The 18,769-nt window shown below is 55.3% G+C and overlaps 1 protein-coding gene and 1 pseudogene across 1 annotated transcript; one reads left to right on the top strand and one right to left on the bottom strand.

Annotated features, from left to right (window-relative positions):
- LOC116781380 overlaps positions 1–18,769 on the bottom strand; it is a 332,906-nt pseudogene that overhangs the window by 137,162 nt on the left and 176,975 nt on the right.
- LOC116781384 (B-cell antigen receptor complex-associated protein alpha chain-like) lies at positions 5,122–9,660 on the top strand. The gene is made up of 5 exons (XM_032677061.1): positions 5,122–5,495; positions 6,356–6,847; positions 7,937–8,055; positions 9,237–9,305; positions 9,412–9,660. The coding sequence occupies exons 1-5, from the start codon at positions 5,294–5,296 to the stop codon at positions 9,520–9,522; spliced, it is 993 nt and encodes a 330-aa protein (XP_032532952.1). The 5' UTR covers positions 5,122–5,293; the 3' UTR covers positions 9,523–9,660.

Consider the following 18,769-nt stretch of genomic DNA (forward strand, 5'->3'; position numbering starts at 1 on the left):
TAAAGGCACAAAGGATGTGCCCAGGTACAGAGCCAAGAGAGCATGCCCCAGAGTTAGTAAACTGATTGGTTAAGAAAGTCACATGGTATGTAGGGATATAAGGACCGGGAATTTTGAAATAAACGCTTTTTGTCCACACCACCGCATGAGGAGCGTACTTATTCCTTGTTATACAAGGACCCCGCTGCTACAGGTTTCTGCAAAGCCAGAATTATCCCATATTCTCTGGAACAGACCACCAATGTATATTTAAAATAGTCGTTCTGTTGCCAAATACTCTGACACTGTTGGGATAAATAAACTCTCTCACACTGTCTTTTTAGTGTTAGAAAGCAAGACCTTACTTTATGTATGAGCAGAGGTGTGTGCGAAAGACTGACAGAACCCCAGTCCCCACACAGACCCCGATACATCATTTTTTGACCTATTTATACATTTTTAGCTGTGTACATTTTTAGTCTGGCTGAGCTGGAGTTCATTTCCCCAGAGCAGCCCTCCCAGTGCTGGGCTCTGCACTGGGAGCTGGAAAGGTGTTGAGAACACACCAGTGTTTGGGCACTGCTGAGCAGGGCTGGCACAGCACCAGCACTGGCACATTCCTCCCCAGTCGAGGGCAAGGTCCTGGGAGGGGGCACAGCCAGGCCAGCTGACCCCAACTGACCAAAGGGACATTCCTGACCATCTGACGTCAGCTCAGATACAAAAGCTGAGGAAAGGAGGAGGAAGGGGCTCATTTGTTGTTTCCAGTGTTTGCCTGCTGAGCAGCAGCTCCGTGTGCTGAATTCCTGCTTCCCGGGAAGTGGCCGAACATGGCCGCTGATGGGAAGGGGAGAATAAACCCTGTTCTTTTCCTCTTGCCTTGGGTGGGCACAGACTTTGGCTTTGGCTTTAGTAAAGTGCCTTATCCCAACCCACGAGTCCTTTTCCATCTTATTCTCTCTCCCTTGTCCGGTTGGGAAGGGCAGTGACAGAGTGGCTGGGTGGGCACCTGGTGTCCTGCCAAGGTCAGCCCACTACAGAACCACAGGAACCCAGGAACACTGGAATGGAGGGAACTCTGTGACCCTGAAGGGCCACATGGAACCAGAAGAACCCTCAGACATTTCAGAACCTGGAGGAGTCAAGGGGCTATTGTAACACTGAGGGGCCTCATGGAACAAAAAGGACTCTGTGACACTGCTGAAATTCATGGAATAAATGGTCCTGGGTAACACTCCAGGGCCTCATGGAATCAAGAGGCCATTGAGACGCTGCAGAGACTCATGGATATAAATGAGCCCTGAGACATTTCGGAACCTCAGGGAATCAAGAGGCCTTTGGACACTGCAGAATCTCATGGAGCAAAAGGAAACCCATGACAAGGTGGAAAATCATGGAACCAAGAGGCCCTTGTGACACTGCAGAGACTCGTGGAGCCAGAGGGACCCTGGGACTCTGTGGAACCTGATGCAATCAAGTGGCCACTGTGACACTTAAGGACCTCATGGAACAGAAGGAAATCTTGGAATCTGTAGAATCTCGTGGAAGCGAGGGTCCATTGTAAAAACTGTGGGGCCTCATGGAACAAAAGGAGTCCTGAGACATTTCATAAACTCGTAAAATCAAGGGGATATTATGACAATGAAGGGCCTCATGGAATCAAGTCCATGGTGAAACTCCAGGGCCTCGTGGAACCAAAGAGACACAGGGACACTGGGGAACCTCATGGAACAGTGGGTCCATTGTGACACATCAGGGCCTCCTGGAGCCAGAGGAACCCTGGGACACTGCAGAACATCATGAAATCAAGGGGCCATTGTGACACTGCAGTGGCTTGTGGACCCAAAGGGGCCACTGGGACACTGCAAGGCCTCATGGAATAAACAGATCATTGTGACTTGGAAATAAGGCAAAAAAGGAAGGTGTGTGCCCAGTGGAAGCAAGGTCAAGTGACTTGGGAAGAATTCAGAGATGCTGCTCATCACTGTAGGGAGAAAATCTGTGTGACCAAAGCTCAGCTGGAGTTGAAGCTGCCAGAAATGTGAGGGACAATAAAAAGGGTCTTTTCAAATATAATAATGGCAATATCCTATATAGAATTATCAATGACCCATTCCAGGATGAGGATGGTCACCTCCCACACAGGGACAAGGACAAGGCAAAGGTGTTTCACGCTTTCTTTACCTCTGTCTTCAACACGGATGACGGAGCAAGGGGGTCTCAGAGCCCTGAGTTGCAGGACCGTGACTGCAAGAATGATCAACTCCCAGTTATCCCTGATGTTGTGTGGGATCTGCTGCTCCACCTGGATCCCTACAAATCTCTGGGGCCTGATGGGATTCATCCCAGAATCCCCAAAGAGCTGCTGATATCATCAGAAAACCTCTCTCGATGATTTTTGAGTGGTCTTGGGAATCTGGAGAGATCCCGGCTGACTGGAAGCTGCTGAACGTTGTCCCAGTTTTCAAGAAGGGCAAGAAGGAGGACCTCAGAAACTACAGGCCTGTCAGTCTCACTTCAGTGCCTGGTAAAGTTATGGAGAAGATTATTCTGGGAGAGGTTGAAAAACACCTGAAAGACAACACAGCCAGCAGGGCTTCAGGAGTGGAAAGTCCTGCCTATCAAATCTGATTTCCTTCTATGACAAGGTGACCCACCTGGCTGGTCAAGGGAGGCCAGCTGATGTGATCTTTCTGGATGTCAGTAAAGTTTTCAATCCTATCTCTCCCAGGATCCTTCTGGACAAACTGTCCAGCCCAGAGCTGGATAAACACATCCTGTGCTGGGTGAGCAATTGGCTCCTGGGTCGGGCACGGAGGGTGACAGCGACGGGGGTGACATCAGATGGGGGTTACTGGTGGGGTTCCACAGGGCTCCATCTGGGCCCTGTGCTCTCCAACATCTCCATCCATGACTTGGATGCAGCACTGGAAGCAACACTAAGTAAGTTTGCAGATGACCCCAAACTGGGAGGAGCTGTTGAGTCCCCCGAGGGCAGGGAGGCCCTGCAGAGAGACCTGGAGAGATCCAAGGGCTGGGAATCACCAACCATGGGAAGTTCAACAGCGGGAAGTGCCGGATTCTGCCCTGGGATGGGGCAACCCCGCATGGACGGACAGACTGGGAAGGAGAGGCTGGAAAGCAGTGCCGGGAAAGGGCCCTGGGGGTGCTGGTGGGTGGCCAGTTGGCCCTGAGTCAGCAGTGCCCTGGCAGCCAGGAGGGCCAAGCCTGTCCTGGGGGCATCAGGCCCAGCACGGCCGGGCCAGGGAGGGGATTGTCCCGCTCTGCTCTGCCCTGGGGCGGCCTCACCTGCACCATTGGGGCAGTTTGGGGGGACACAATGGAAGGGAGAGATTGAGCCATTGGAGAGTGTCCAAAGGAGGGCAAGGAAGATGGGGAAGGGCCTTGGGGGGAAGGTGTGTGAGGACACTGAGGGCACTTGGTGTGTTCAGCTGGAGAAGAGGAGACTGAGGGGAGACCTCACTGCAGGTCCAACTTCCTGGGGAGGGGCAGAGGAGGGGCAGGCCCTGAGCTCTGCTCTGGGGGGACCAGGGACAGGACTGAGGGTACTGAACAGGCTCCCCAGGGCAGTGGGCACATCACCAAGGCTACCAGGGCTCCAGCAGCATTTGGATGATACTCTCAGACCCATGGTGTGACTCTTGGGAATGGTCCTGGGCAGGGCTAAGTGTTGGACTTGGTGATCCTGGTGAGTCCCTTCCACCTTGGCATATTCTTTTGAGTCTGTGATTCTGTAATGTCCTGTTGATTCCACGAGGTTCCACAATGTCCCTCTGTTGTTTCTGTGCCATGAGGCCCCCACTGTGGTGTCACCCCCTTTTCTCTCCCCACAGAGCTCCTGAGCCAGTGGCTGGACCCCCCCCATCCCAGCGAGGATTTTGGGGGGTCCTGTGTCCCTCCCTCCCCTGCTTTTATTCTGACACCACCCAGCTGCTTCCAGTGATCCCAATAAACCTTCCCAGTTCTCCCCAGTCCTGGTTATGGGAGACAGTGGGGGAGGGGCTTGGGGGAATCCCAAGGGGTGGAGCTGAGTTTGGGGGGGCAGAATCGGCCCCGGGATGGATCAGAAATGGGGACCCCCCTGTGTTCCCCCTGTGTCAACCTGCTCTGGGGGGGCTTTGAGAGGGCACCTGCCCCTCAGTAAAGCACCCAACTCACCCTAAAGGGTGCTGGGACCCCCCAAAACCTCCCCAAAGCCCCTCAAGGACCCCCAAACATACTCAGAGCCCACCCAGGACCCCACCCAACCCCTTTTCTGGGGGGACTTCTCTGGGCACTGGTGGTACTGGGAGCCCCCCCAGCTGTGGGCGAGGAGCTCTCGGGTGAGCAGGGGGTGGGAAGGGGGCAGACAGTGGGAAAAGGGGAATCAGAGGGGATAAAGGGATGGTGGGACCCCAAAGTGAGTGGGAGGGCAGAGGGACCCCCCAAAAGTGGAGGGGGAAAGGGCTCTGAGGTTTGGGTGATGATGGGAAATGGGTGAGAGAAGTCAGAAGAGTGGGGAAAGGGGAGAGTGGAACCCCCAAACTGAGCATGGGGGGGCTGGGGATTGGGGGGACAACGGGAAAGTGGAAGGAACAGGGAGAAGGGTGGAAAAGGGAGGGTGGTCTGGCAGATCTGACAGTCCCATGGGGGTCTTTGGGCACAGGGGGGTTGGCAAAGTGGGGTGGTCCCCCTGAGCTCCCAACTTCCTGTGGGGTGCTGGGGGCTGCTGGATCCAACCTCAGCCTTGGATTATGCCAACACTTTCAGTTTAGGGGAATTATAGAGGTGTGACTGAACCACTTTTGTCCCCCAGCTTTTAAAGATGGCAAATCAGATTTGATAGAAATGAATTATTTAGGGTTACAAATGATCAGACAAAAGATCTTCATCAGAATTATTTACTGCACAATACACACGCTAAAACTACCAGGAGTACAGCATAAGACAGGACAGTGCTCTACACTAAAGCAATTGTTGAATCTCCGGCTGCCTTCCCAGCACAGTCTGGCTCTTTCCTCCTCAGAGCACCCTGGGATGGCTTTGGAGCCCCTCCTGTGGGGGGATCTCTGGCCCTTTTCTTCCCTGCTGCCTTCCTGCGCCGGGGAGCCCTTCAAAACAGCCTCTCCCACCAGGGTCTCACGGGGGATTTGTCCTCCGCGCTCTCCGTCCTCAGCTCGGGGCCTGGAGCAGGAGGGAAGAAGGGCAGGGGGGACCTGGGAGGACCCCGAGACCCAAACTGAGTCCCCTGAGACCCCCGAAATTCCCCCCCTCAGAAGTCCTGGGGGGATTTTGGGACAGCAGCTCCTGGGGGATGGGTGGGCGTGGCCCCCAGCCCTTCCCCCCGGGGGAAATTTTGGGTGGGCGTGGCCTCTCAGGGTCACTGGGCCGCGTCTCCTGTTTTTGGGGCCTCGGCGGGGATGGTGTGGGGATGGAGGGGGCTCCCCAAAATCGGAGGCCTCCCCCAAACTGGGGGGTCACAAGACCCCTGCTCATCCTCATCCTGCTCCTCGCAGGTAGGATTTGGATCTAGGGGTCTCAGTTTTGGTCTGGGGGGGTCTCAGTTTGGGTCTGAGGGGTCTCTGGGGTCTCAGTTTGGGTCAGGGGGTCTCAGGCTTTGGGTCTGGGGGTCTCAGGGGTCCCAAGGCCTCAGTTTAGGTCTGGGGGCCTTGGTTCTGGGGGTCTTAGTTTGGGTCTGGGGATCTCAGGTTTTGGGTCTGGGGGCTCAGAATTTGGGTCTGGGGGTCTTAATTTGGGTCTGGGGATCTCAGGTTTTGGGTCTGGGGGTCTCAGTTTGGGTGTTCGGGGTCTCAGTTTGGGTCTGGGGGTCTCAGTTTGGGTCAGGGAGGCTTAGAGTTTGGGTCTGGGGGGCTCAGTTTGGGTCCGAGGGGCTCAGGATTTAGATCTGGGGGTCTCAGGGATCCCAAGGTCTCCATTTGGGTCTGGGGGTCGCAGGGTTTGGGTCTGGGGGGGGTCTCAGGCGGTCTCAGCATCGGGTTTTGTCCTCCCCACCTGTGTCAAAATGTCCCCCGACCCCCCCCCCCAGTATTTCCTGTTCCCAAACTGGGACAGGGAACCGAAACTGGGAGGGGGGAGGGGGGGAACTGGGAGGGGCTGGGGGCCCCCAATGACCCTCCGATGGGTCTGGGGGACCCCCAGAGACCCCGAGGGGACCCCCAGTTTTTCTGGGAACTCCCAAAGACACCCCCCCAGCAGGGAAAGGGACCCCCAATGACCCCTCACAGTTCTGGGAACTCCCAAAGACCCCTCTCCAGCAGGGACAGGGACCCCCAGTGATGTCAGGGACCCTCAGTCGCCCTCCGTGGGGGTTGGGAGGCTCCGGGGGACTCCCCATAACCCCCCTCTGTCCCCGCAGGCTCCCAGTGCTCCCAGACCACCACCGAAGGCTGCGCCCCGTGCACGACCCCCTCCCCGCCTCCCCCCCCGGAGCCCCCCGAGACGCCGACCCCCGTGACCGTGATCACCGGGAGCCCCCCAAGCCCCTCCTGCTCCCCGGCCCCGCCCCGGGGGTGGCTCCGGGTGTGGGGGGGGCCCCCCTCCCGCGAGGGGCCCGTGGGGACCCCCCTGACCCTCGAGTGCCACTTCCGAGGCCCCCCCGACACCGCCCTGACCTGGCTCCAGGCGTGTCCCCCCGGGCTCGGGGAGGTCTCCCGGAGCTGCCCCTGGCCCCAGGAGGTGGTGGCCACCCGGGGGGGCCGCCGGATGGACCGGGTGGTGCAGGAAGGGGGGGGAAGCTCCACCCTGACCTTCCCCAAACTGTCCCACAACGACTCTGGGCTCTTCTTCTGCCGCGTGGAGTCCGGGGGGGAGACGGCCCAGAGCTGCGGCACCTTCGTCAGGGTCCTCGGTGAGTGGGGGGCGCGGGGGGGTCTCAGCCAAGTCACCCGGCCCCTCCCGGTGCCTCCAGCATGGTACCAGTATAGCCCAGTGCCCCCAGCCCCTCCCAGTATCACCCAGTCCATCCCAGTCCCCCCCAAGGGTATCCAAGTACCCCCCAGTCCTGTGGCACCTTCATCAGGGTCCTCGGTGAGTGGGGGGCTCGGGGGGGTCTCACTCGGGTCACTTGGCCCCTCCCGGTGCCCCCAGCATGGTACCAGTATAGCCCAGTCTCTCCCAGTTTAACCCAGTCCATCCCAGTCCCCTCCAAGGGTATCCCAGTGCCCCCCAGCCCTGTGGCACCTTCGGGAGGGTCCAGAGGGTCTCGGGGAGGAGTCAGAGGGGGCTGGGGGGTCTCATCTGAGTCACTGGTCTTTCCCAGTCCATCCTAGTCCCCTCCCAGTATAACCCAGTCCATCCCAGTCCCCTCCTAGTATAACCCAGTGCTACCATGAGCCCCCCCCAGTCCATCCCAGTGCCCTACAGTGCCCCCCAGTCCATCCCAGTTATTCCCAGTATCCCCTTTGAGCCCCTCTCAGTGCCCTCCAGTCCCACTCCAGTCCGTTCCAGTCACTCCCAGTATCCCCCTTGAGTCCCTCCCAGTGCCCTTCTGGTATAACCCAGTCTCTCCCAGTATAACCCAGTCCCCTCCACTCCCTCCCAGTATAACCCAGTGCCCTCCCAGTACAACCCAGTGCCCTCCAGTCCCTCCCAATATAACCCAGTGCCCTCCCAGTATAACCCAGTGCCCTGCACTCCCTCTCAGTAAAACCCAGTCCCTCCCAGTATAGCCCAGTCCCTCCCAGTATAACTCAGTGCCCTGCACTCCCTCCCAGTATACCCCAGTCCCTCCCAATATATCCTAGTCCCTCCCAGTATACCCCAGTCCCTCCCAGTGTAACCCAGTCCCTCCCAGTATACCCCAGTCCCTCCCAGTGTAACCCAGTCCCTCCCAGTGTACCCAGTCCCTCCCAGTATACCCCAGTCCCTCCCAGTATACCCCAGTCCCTCCCAGTGTAACCCAGTCCCTCCCAGTATACCCCAGTCCCTGTTCCCACAGAGCCGGTTCCCGCCCCGTTCCTGGCGCTGGGGGAGAGCACCAAGAACCGGATCCTGACGGCGCAGGGGGTGCTGCTGCTGCTCTGCTCGGCCGGGCCGGGGCTGCTGCTGCTGCTCAGGGTGGGACACTGGGACAAACTGGGACAAACTGGGACAACTGGGACAGGGGGACACCAACTGGGACACTGGGACACCAACTGGGACAGGGGGACACCCAACTGGGACACTGGGACACCAACTGGGACACCCAACTGGGACACTGGGACACCCAACTGGGACACCCAACTGGGACACTGGGGACACCAACTGGGACACTGGGGACACCAACTGGGACACTGGGAGAACTGGGACACCCAACTGGGACACTGGGGACACCAACTGGACACTGGGACCCCCAGCTGGGAGACTGGGGACACCAACTGGAACTTTGGGACCCCTAAATGGGACACTGGGGACACCAACTGGGACACTGGGGACACCAACTGGGATGCTGGGGACACCAACTGGGATGCTGGGGACACCAACTGGGACATTGGGACCCGTAAATGGGACACTGGGGACACCAACTGAGACATTGGGGACATTAATTGAGACCCTGGGGACACCAATTGCCCCCCAGGTCCCCCTATATCCCCCCCCGGGTAACCCCAATCCCCTCCAACACCCCTAACCCCCCCGGTACCCCCAGTTCCCCCCCGGATGCCCCAAAACGCCTTCAACCCCCTTGTACCCCCCAGTTCCCCCCAAATCCCCCCCAGTTCCCCCCAGTCTCCTCCTGCCATCCCCAAATCCCCCCAGTCCTCCCCAGAGACACCCAACCCCCCCCGGCCACCCCTAAATCCCCCTACTGCCCCCAAAAACCCCCTGGCCACCCCAACACCCCCCAGCCACCCCTAGTTTTCCCCTGTCAACCCTAACCCTAACCCTAACCTTGGTGCCCCCAAGTCCCCCCCCGGTCACCCCTAAATCCCCCCTAGTGCCCCCAAAACCCCCCCTGGCCACCTCAAAACCCCCCTGGAGCCCCCCAACCCCCCCCGGCCACCCCAAAACCCCCCTGTGCCCTCTTTCTTCCCCCCGGCCACCCCTAAACCCCCCTGTACCTCCAACCCTCCCCCTGCCACCCTTAAATCTCCCCTGGTGCCCCCCAAAAACCCCCTGGCCACCCCAAAAATTCCCTGTGCCCCCTTTTTTCCCCCCAGCCACCCCTAACCCCCCCCTGGCCACCCCTAAATCCCCTCTGGTGCCCCCAAAGCCCCCCTGGCCACTCCAACCTCCCCCATGCCCCCTTTCCCCCCCCCCAGAAGCGCTGGGCCAACGAGCAGCTGCTGCACCCCGAAAAAACCACATGCGAGGAGGAAAACCTCTACGAGGTGACATTCTGGGGGGTCCCCGTGCCTCAAAATCGTGCTGGGGGGGGTCTATCACCCCCTAAACCCCCCCAAACCGACCCGAATCCCCCCCTTTCCCCGCTTTCAGGGGCTGAACCTGGACGAGTGTTCGATGTACGAGGACATTTCCCGGGGGGTCCAACCCACCTACCAGGACGTGGGGACCCTCCCCAGCGACTCCCAGCTGGAAAAGCCCTGAAGGACCCCCCGAAAAAGGGGGGTGGGACCCCCCCGGGAAGGGGTTTGGGACCCCCTGGCTCTGCTTGGCCCCCCCAATGCTCTGCTCTGGTGACACAAGGCTGTGCTGACCCCCCCAAAATAAAGCTGCTGCGCTGCTGGACGGGTTCTGTGGGTTTTGGGGGGTTAATTACTCGTTAGTAATTAATGAGTGGTTAATTAATCAGCAAGGGGAGGCAGGTGAGAGGAGAGATGCCTCAGAGTCTGATGGGAAGGGGGGTCTTGTAGTGACCCCCATTTTTCCCCTATTATCCCCCATTTTCCTTCTTCATCCCCTATTTTCCCCATTTTCCCTCATTTCCCCCATTTTCCCCCCATTTGTCCCCATTTTCCCCATTATCCCCTATTTTCCCTTATTTCCCCCATTCCCCCCCCATTTTTCCTCATTATCTCCTATATTCCCCATTATTCCCATTTCCACATTATCTCCTATTTTCCCTCATTTCCCCCCATTATCCTCTATTTTCCCCCCACTCTCCCATTTTCCCTCACTTTCCCTCCATTATCCCCCCGTTTCCTCTCAGACACCCATTTCCCCTCATTTTCAGCCATTATCCCTTCTTTTCCCTCCATTATCCCATATTTTCCCCCACTGTTCTCTGTTTCCCCCATTATCCCACATTTCTCCCCTATTATTCCCCATTTTCCCTCATTATCTGACATTTTTCCCTATTATCCACCATTTTTCCTCATTATCCCACATTTCTTCCTCCTTATCCCCCATTTCCGCCTCACTATCCCCCATAGTCTCCCATTCTGCCCCATTACCCCTCATTTTCCCCATTTCCCCCTCACTCTCCCCCATTACCCTCCCATTTCCCTCCCTTTCTCCCCTATTTCACCTCATTTTACCCCATTTCCCCCATTATCCCCCATTTGCCCTCATTATCCCCCATTTCTACCCCATTATCCTCCATTTCTCCCCCATTATCCCCTATTTTTTCCCATTTTCCCCGTTATCCTCCATTAACTCCCATTTCCCACAATTTCCCCCCATTTTCTCCCATTTCCCCCTCTCTCTCCTCCATTCCTCCATTTTCCCTCATTTACCCCATTCTCCCCATTATCTCTCATTTTTGCCCATTTTCCCCCATTCCTCCCATTTCCTCTCATTCTCCCCCCACTTCCTTCCCATTTCCCCTCATTTTTCTTCCATTTTTCCCCATTTCCTCGCATATCCTTCTGTTCCCCCTCACTGTCCCATTTTCCTCCATTTCCCCCCCATTATCCCCCACTTCCCCCCATTTCCCTCCCATTATCCCCCATTTCCCTCCCATTATCCCCCATTTTACCCCATTTCCCTCCCATTTCCCCCATTATCCCCCATTTTCCCCTCACGCTCCCTCAGCCTCTCTCCCCCCCTTCCCCGCTCGCCCTGCGTGCTCCTTTTCCTGCCTTTTCCCCCTCAGCCAATCAGCGCCAGTCTCACCAGCCCCTCAGCCAATCAGCGCCAGTCTCACCAGCCCCTCAGCGCGGGAAATTGGAACCCCGATGGCGTGTGAGGGGGGAAATGGGGGGATTTGAGGGGGAACTGAGGAGGAATGGGGGCAATCTGAGGGGGAAATGAGGGGGAATTGAGGAGGAAGGGGGGGAATCTGAGGGGGAAATGAGGGGGAATTGAGGGATAATGGGGGGAATCTGAGAGGGAAATGGGGGGGAACTGTGGAGGAATGGGGGGAATCTGAGGGTGAAATGGGGGGGAATTGAGGGGTAATGGGGGGAATCTGAGGGGGAAATGGAGGGGAATTGGAGGTTCCTCAGGGTGCGGGAGGGTCTCACGGGGGCAATGGGGGGTGGGATCTGAGGGGGAATTGGCGGGTCCTGGGGGGCCAAGGGGGTCCTGGGGGAAAACCTGAGGGGGAAATGGGGGTCCCAGGGGAATCAGGGGGAGCCCTGGTGGGTGCAGGGGGTGTCCCGGGGAGGTCACTGCGGATCCTGGGAGCGGCTGAGGGGGTCAGTGGGGGTCTGGGGGGGGGATTGGGGTGTCTGGGGGGAAACTGAGGAGGAGATGGGGGTCCTGGGGGGTCAATGGGGATCTGGTGGGGGTTAATGGGTGTCCCGGGAGGGGACCCAAAAACCCCTTTTTTACAGCCTTTTCCCCCCCTGCCTGCACTGCCAGCCCTGCCTGTGTTGCTGGGGGGGGAGCACTGGAACATTTTTGGGGGGGGAGCTGGAGCCGAGGGGTCCCTATAGGGCCCAGGACTGTCCTTATGGGGTTGAAGGGTCCCTATGGGGCCCAGGACTGTCTCTGCAAGGCCAGTGGATCCCTATAGGGCCCAGGAGCCCTATAGGTCCCTATGGGGCCAAGAGGTCCCTATAGGGTCCAGGACTGTCCCTATAGAGCCAAGGGGTCCTATAGGGCCCAGAACCATCCCTGTGGGGCCAAGAGATCTCTATGAGGTCAAAGGCACCCCCTCCCCCCCTACTTTGGGGGTTCCTCCCCTTATTTTGGGGTCCCCTCCTAGCTGGGCTCTGGCCTCTCCTCTTTTATTTTGAGGTTCCCCATTTAAGGGTCCCCCTTTTTTGGGCTCCTCCCCCCACACCTTTTTCGGGTGACAGCCCCAGTTTACGAACCCTCCCCTTTTGTTTGGGGGGTCCCCGTCCCTCATTTCTTCCCTCTACCCTCCAGTTTGGGGTTTCTCCCACCCATTTTGGGGTCTCCTCTCTCAATTTTGGGGTCTCAGGCCCCATTTTGGGGTCCCTCATTTTGAGGTCTCCCCCCATTTTGGGTGTCCCTCCCCATTTCAGGGGCTTTCCACCCCATGTTGTGGTCCCACCTCCTCATTTTGGGGTCCTCCCCCCATTTTGGGGTCCCCCCTCATGTTGGGGTTTCCCCCATTTTTGAGTCTTTCCCCATTTGGGGAGCTTTCCACCCCATTTTGGGGTTCCCCTTCTCATTTTGGGGTCCCCCCATTTTGGGGGCTTTCCACCCCATTTTGGGGTGTCCCCCCCATTTTTGGGGCTTTCCACTCCATTTTGCCCCCCCCCCCCCCCATTTTGGGGTCCCCCCTATATTTCGGGGTCTCCTCCTCATATTGGGGTCCCCCCCATTTTGGGAGCCCTCCCCCATTTTGGGGGATTTCCACTCTATTTCCCCCCTCCCTTTCACTTTATGCTCCCTTCATTTCTTCCCCCCCTATTTCTGGGTCCCCTTTCCCATTTTGGGGGGTCCCCCCTCCCATTTTGAGGGTGCCAAAAATAGAGAAGCTATGGTGGGCCTTTAATGAAGTCCATAACAGGATTGGCCTTTAATGAGGTACATAACAGGCAGAAGAAGGAGAGTTTGTTGCTTCTGAAAAACACCCAGTTATGAGTTTCCTCAGGGCATCCTTGAGCTCCTGGTTCCTCAGGCTGTAGCTGAGGGGGTTCAGTGTTGGAGGAACCACCGAGTATAGAACTGACACCACCAGATACAGGGATGGGGAGGAGATGGAGGGGGGCTTGAGGTTGGCAAAGAATAAGGTGCTGACAAACAGGGAGACCACGGCCAGGTGAGGGAGGCAGGTGGAAAAGGCTTTGTGCCGTCCCTGCTGAGAGGGGATCCTCAGCACAGCCCTGAAGATCTGCACATAAGAGAAAACAATGAAAATGAAACAACCAAATATTAAAAAGAAACTAACCACAATGAGCCCAATTTCCCTGAGGTAGCCTGAGTGTGAGCAGGAGAGCTTGAGGATGTGTGGGAGTTCACAGAAGAACTGGCCCAGGGCATTGCCCTGGCACAGGGGCAGGCAAAATGTACTGGCTGTGTGCAGCAGAGCATTGAGAAACCCAGTGGCCCAGGCAGCCCCCAAAACATCCCCCGCCTCCCCCCAGAATCTGTGCCAGCCTGTGGTGGAACCATGAAAAGCCACCCACAGGAGTTGCATTTCCCATATGGATTTCAGGTGGAGACAAGTCCCTGCCACAGGAATGGTAAATCCATGGTGGGGTGGGAAGGGCCAAGATGCTGCCTTGGCAGAGAAGGGTGGATGTGCCAGTGCAACATCTCCCAGGAATGCTGCTATGGGTGGAAAAACACCATTAAGGTGGGACAAAGTCTAGGAAAGCAACTGCAGAGTCTGTCTCCCTCTAAATGTGATGTCTCCATCATCCAGACACAAAGCCATGCTTTGGACCTCGCTGCACCTGTCTTGTTTTTCCAACTCCTTAACCACATCAGCACAAGACCAAAAAATTTACTTCTTTTTATATTCTTGTAGTGAGTTGACTCTGGCCAGATACCAGGTACCCACTAAAGCCGTTCCCTCACTCTCCCTCTGCAACTGGACAGAGGAGGGAGAAAAACAAAACAGCTAAGGATTCATGAGTAGAGATAAGAGCTGGGAGAGGTCAGTGACTGATCACCTTCATGGGCAAAACAGACTCAAAGTGGGAATAGTACTTATATTTATTACTAACAGGATAAGAGCCAAAGAGTGAGAAATAAAACAGTCTTAAAAACACCTTCCCCCACCTTTCCTTCCATGTTCTCCCTCCTCCCCCCCAGCGGTGCAAGGGGACAGGAATGGGGGTCATGGTCAGTTGTTCTCTCTGCTGCTGCTCAGGGGGAGGAGTTGAAGTCCTTCCCCTGCTCCCGTGGGGTCCCTCCCACGGGAGACAGTCCTTGATGGACCTCTCCGGCATGAGTCCATCCCTCGGGCAGCAGCTCTTCCCAACCTGCTGTCCCGTGGGTCACTCCTCCATGGGGTCAGTCCCTCACGGATGAGCTGTACTGGCCTGGGTCCCCCACAGGGGCCACGAGTCCTACTGGGAAAAACCTGCTCCAGCCTGGGCTTCCCTCTCCATGGGCTGCAGGTCCCTGCCAGGACCCTGCTCCATCCTGGGCCTGCCACGGGGTCACAGCCCCCTTCCTGCATCCACCTGATCCAGCGTGGGAGCCTCCATGGGCTACAGGGGGGTCTCTGCACCCCGATGCTCCCCCAGGGGCTGCAGGGGGGTCTCTGCACCCCGATGCTCCCCCAGGGGCTGCAGGGGGGTCTCTGCACCCTGATGGTCCCCCAGGGGCTGCAGGGGGGTCTCTGCACCCTGATGCTCCCCCAGGGGCTGCAGGGGCACAGCTGCCCCACCCTGCTCTGCCCCACAGGCTGCAGGGCCTCAGCTCCAGCTCCTGGAACACCTCCTGCCCCTCCTCCTGCACTGCCCTTGGGGTCTGCAGTGCTGTTCCCATGTTCTCACTTTGCTCTTACCTGGCTCGAATTCCTTCTGTGCCACAACGTTCTGTTCCTAAATATGTTATCCCAGAGGCATTACTGTCACTCATAACTGGCTCGGCCTTGGCCAGAGGTAGGAATTCCTCCTGGAGCCAGCTGGCATTGGCTCCACGGGACAGGGGAAGCTTCTGGCAGCTTCTAACAGAAGCCACCCCTGTAGCCCCCCGCTACCAAAACCCAGCCACAGAAACCCACTGCACCCAGTTACTTCCACTTGCCCCAGGATGGTTCCAGTTTCCATCAGGATGATCCCAGTCACTCCCAGTCACTCCCAGTTTATGCCAGTTGCCTCCAGCATGCACCCTGTCCCTCCCAGTTACTCCCAGTTGCTTCCAGCATGATCCCGGTTGCTCCAAGGATGTTCCCAGTTGGCTTCCAGCATGGTCCCACTGGCTCCCAAATCCCCCCTGTGTAGTTCCAGTCACTCCCAGTTTGATCCTGGTCCCTTACAGTCACTCCCACTGTGATTCCAGTATGGTGCTGGTCACTCCCACTATGATCCCAGTCATTCCCAGTCACTCCCAACATGATCCCAATTGCCCCCAAGGTGGCCACAGTTGTTCCCAGCCCCTCTCAGGATGGTTCCTTTCACTCTCAGGGACTCCCAGTCTGAGTCCAGTATGGCCCCAGTCACTTCCAGTCACTCCCTGGAGGATGCCATTTGCTTTTTGCATGGTCCCAGTTGCTCCCACTATGAGTCCAGTCACCCCCAGTATGATCCCAGTAACTTCCAGACACGTCCAGTAGGAAGCCAGTTTGATCCCACTCATCCCCAGCATGGCTGCAGTCCCTCTCACACACTCACAGTATTATTGCAGTCACTCCCAGTATTACCCCAGTAGGGGCCCAGCTGCTCCCAGTAGGATCCCAGTTCCCCCAGCATGGTTCCTGTTGCTCCCCTTCACCCCTACTATGGTTCCAGTCACTCCCACAATGATCCCCAGTCACTCCCTGTATATCTCAGTTGTCTCCAGCATTCTCCCAGTCAGTCCCAGTATGATCCCAGTCTCTCCTAGTAGGATCCAACTCACCCCCTGCATGGTCCCAGTTGCTCCCAGGCACCCCACTGTAGTTCCAGTCTCTCCCAGTCTCTCCCAGTATGACTCCAGTATGATCCCAGTGACCCCCTATATGGTGGCAGTCACACCCAGGATGAACCCAGACATTCCCTGTCACTCCCAGGATAAAGCCATTTGCCCCCAGCAGGGTCCCACTTGCTCCCAGTCACCCTACTATAGTTCCAGTGCATCCCAGAAGGATCCCTGTTACTCCCAGTCTCTCCCAGTATATTCCAGCTGACCTCAGCATGCTCCCAGTTGTAGTAGCGGGGTCCTTATATAATAAGGAATAACTACGCTCCTCGTGCAGTGGTGTGGACAAAGAGACTTTATTTCAAAATTCCCGCTCCTTTTATCCCTGTATGCCATGTGACTTCTTCAGCCAATAGAGTTATATGTGACCGCGCATGCTCTCTTGGGCCCACTGCCCTGGCACATCCCTCGTGCCTTCAGAGGCGCATCCTACACATCCCCTCTCTTAATTATCTAAAGAAGTCACAAAAACAGTGCAAAACAACAGTGCAAACAACAGTGCAAAACATTCAAAACATTGTAAACTGCCAAACTCGCAGTAACCTAGTACATTGCTTGCTTGGCTCCTTATACTTCTATTGCAAACTTTTTTTATAACCTTCTTATAATCCTATAGGGTAGTGCAACTTGGATAATTATTTTATTAACTTAGGGCCTTAGCCCAACCGTGTGTAAACTATAACTTTTATTAATCTGAGGGTCTTTTAATAACTGGGGATTTCAAACTTTATTTAAGAAACAGGGTAAGCATATCAAAAACTCAATTCTTCTAAAGTGACCTTGTGGTGTAGGTAATGTGGTTTTGTGAGGTGTTCTGTGTTTTTATATTTGTCCAATCATACAATTCTTTTATTCATTCATTCATCTCACTCACTGACGACCGTCATCATTCACACACACACATACACACACCGATATTTGTAGATTGCTTGTTACCACATTGGTCATTAATATAAGCTGAAACATAACATAACTCTTTTAAACTCCTGCGTTATCTGGTTCTTGCAGCTGTGACTGTGTATCTAAGTAGGGCTTTACACACCTGGAGGGGATCCACTTCAGTTCTTTTCCTGTTGCCACGCAAGCGTAACCTCTCCCCTAAGTCATAAGATCTAGAGGTCCTGTCCATTGCCCTGAAATCAAATCTTTTACCATGACTAGTGGCCTGGGAGAGGCAAACGCCTGAGATTTGTGCTGCTTCTCATACCTACTTCTTTCAGCACTGTCACAATTCAAAAAATTGATCACATATGTGGCTTTCCACAAACGTTCTTGCAGACTACATAGCTTCTCCCCCCCTCTTTGTTTTACTAACATCTCTTTCAGTGTACAGTGTGCCCTTTCTACAATTGCTTGTCCAGTAGGTGAGTGTGGGATTCTTGTGACATGTGAGATTCCCCATTCTGATAGGAAATTCCTTACCTTTTCAGAGATGTATGCTGGTCCGTTATCAGTTTTGATCTGTTTTGGAGTGCCAAGGGTAGCAAAACAGCTTAGCCAGTGTCTTATTACATCCTTGGCTTTCTCACCTGTGTGTGCTGTCGCAGTGATGTACTGTGAGTGTGTGTCTACAGTTACATGTACATATTTCAAGGTGCCAAATTCGGGAATATGTGTAACATCTGTTTGCCAGATCTCATTGGATATTAACCCTCTGGCGTTAACACCCTCCTGGGATGGCATAGGGGTTATTTTTTGACAGTCTGGACAAGTCAATATGATATCTCGAGCCTGATTAATTGTAATTTTGAATTGTCTCTTTAAAGAGCGTGCATTTTGATGAAAAAATGAATGGGACAATTTTGCTTGCTCAAGGGTCCTGGGTACTGTGTTGAACATTGCTGCCTTGTCAGCTTCCCGGTTCCCTTCAGCTATTGGCCCTGGCATGTCAGTGTGAGACCTGATGTGCATTATGTAAAAATCAAACCTTCTGTGATTGACAAGAACCCAAATAGAACGCATTTCAAACAACAATTGAGGATTAGAAACATCCCGAAGAAATGAACATTCCAGGCGTGAAACTAACCCTGTAGCATAACAAGAATCAGTGACAATATTAACCGGTTGTTCAGAAAACTTTTCCAAGGCAATACGAATGGCAGCTAATTCCAGAACCTGCACAGAGCATTGGTTCATGGTCTGTACCTCCCGTTCCCGTTGTCCTGTATCAGGATTTACCCAAGTCACTGCAGCCTTCTGTGATCGCCCAGATGCGTCTGTAAAGGCTGTGAGGCCTTTTACCAGCTCAGTTTTACATCTGGTTGTGGCCTTTAAAGGTAAATTGTTGATTTCTGCCCAAAGTCTGTGCTTAGGGAGATGAACTGAAATGTCACCATCAAAACCTGCTAAGGCAGCTTGGAACTCGGCGTCCTCAGCCAGCATCCAAGTTAAATTGTCCTTCGTGGCTGGAATGTAGATGACAGCTGGATCCCTTCCGTCGGGTTCCTGTAATCGTCCTCTGCCTTTAATAACAAGCTTAGCAAACATTTCATTAATCGACCATACAGTTTTAGCTGGTGTGTGGGGCAGAAACAGCCACTCTAGAACCAGCAGTGGGTCCTTTTCAGTCTGGTCCCACTGAAACAAGACTGCAAAAGGCTGGTACCTGCTGGGAATTAAGGTTAGGCAGATTTGCAGTTCAGGATCTCTCCTTCTGCTTTGCCTAGTTTCTATTGCCTTGGCACAAATGTCTAACGCCTGTTTGGCTTCTGCTGTCAGAGCCCTGTTAGACGTTAGATCAGAGTCCCCTTTTAGTAACACAAAGAGAGGGTGTAGCTCCTCTGTGGTTAAGCCCAGAACAGGCCTTAACCAATTAATAGCTCCCAGGAATTTTTGCAACTCATGTAAGGTTAGGGTGTCCTTTACCTCGAGCTGCAGCGGCTGTGGGGAAATCTGTTGTTGTGTG

The sequence above is a fragment of the Chiroxiphia lanceolata genome, assembly GCF_009829145.1.
Source record: "Chiroxiphia lanceolata isolate bChiLan1 chromosome W unlocalized genomic scaffold, bChiLan1.pri scaffold_44_arrow_ctg1, whole genome shotgun sequence".
NCBI classification, from domain to species: Eukaryota; Metazoa; Chordata; class Aves; order Passeriformes; family Pipridae; genus Chiroxiphia; species Chiroxiphia lanceolata.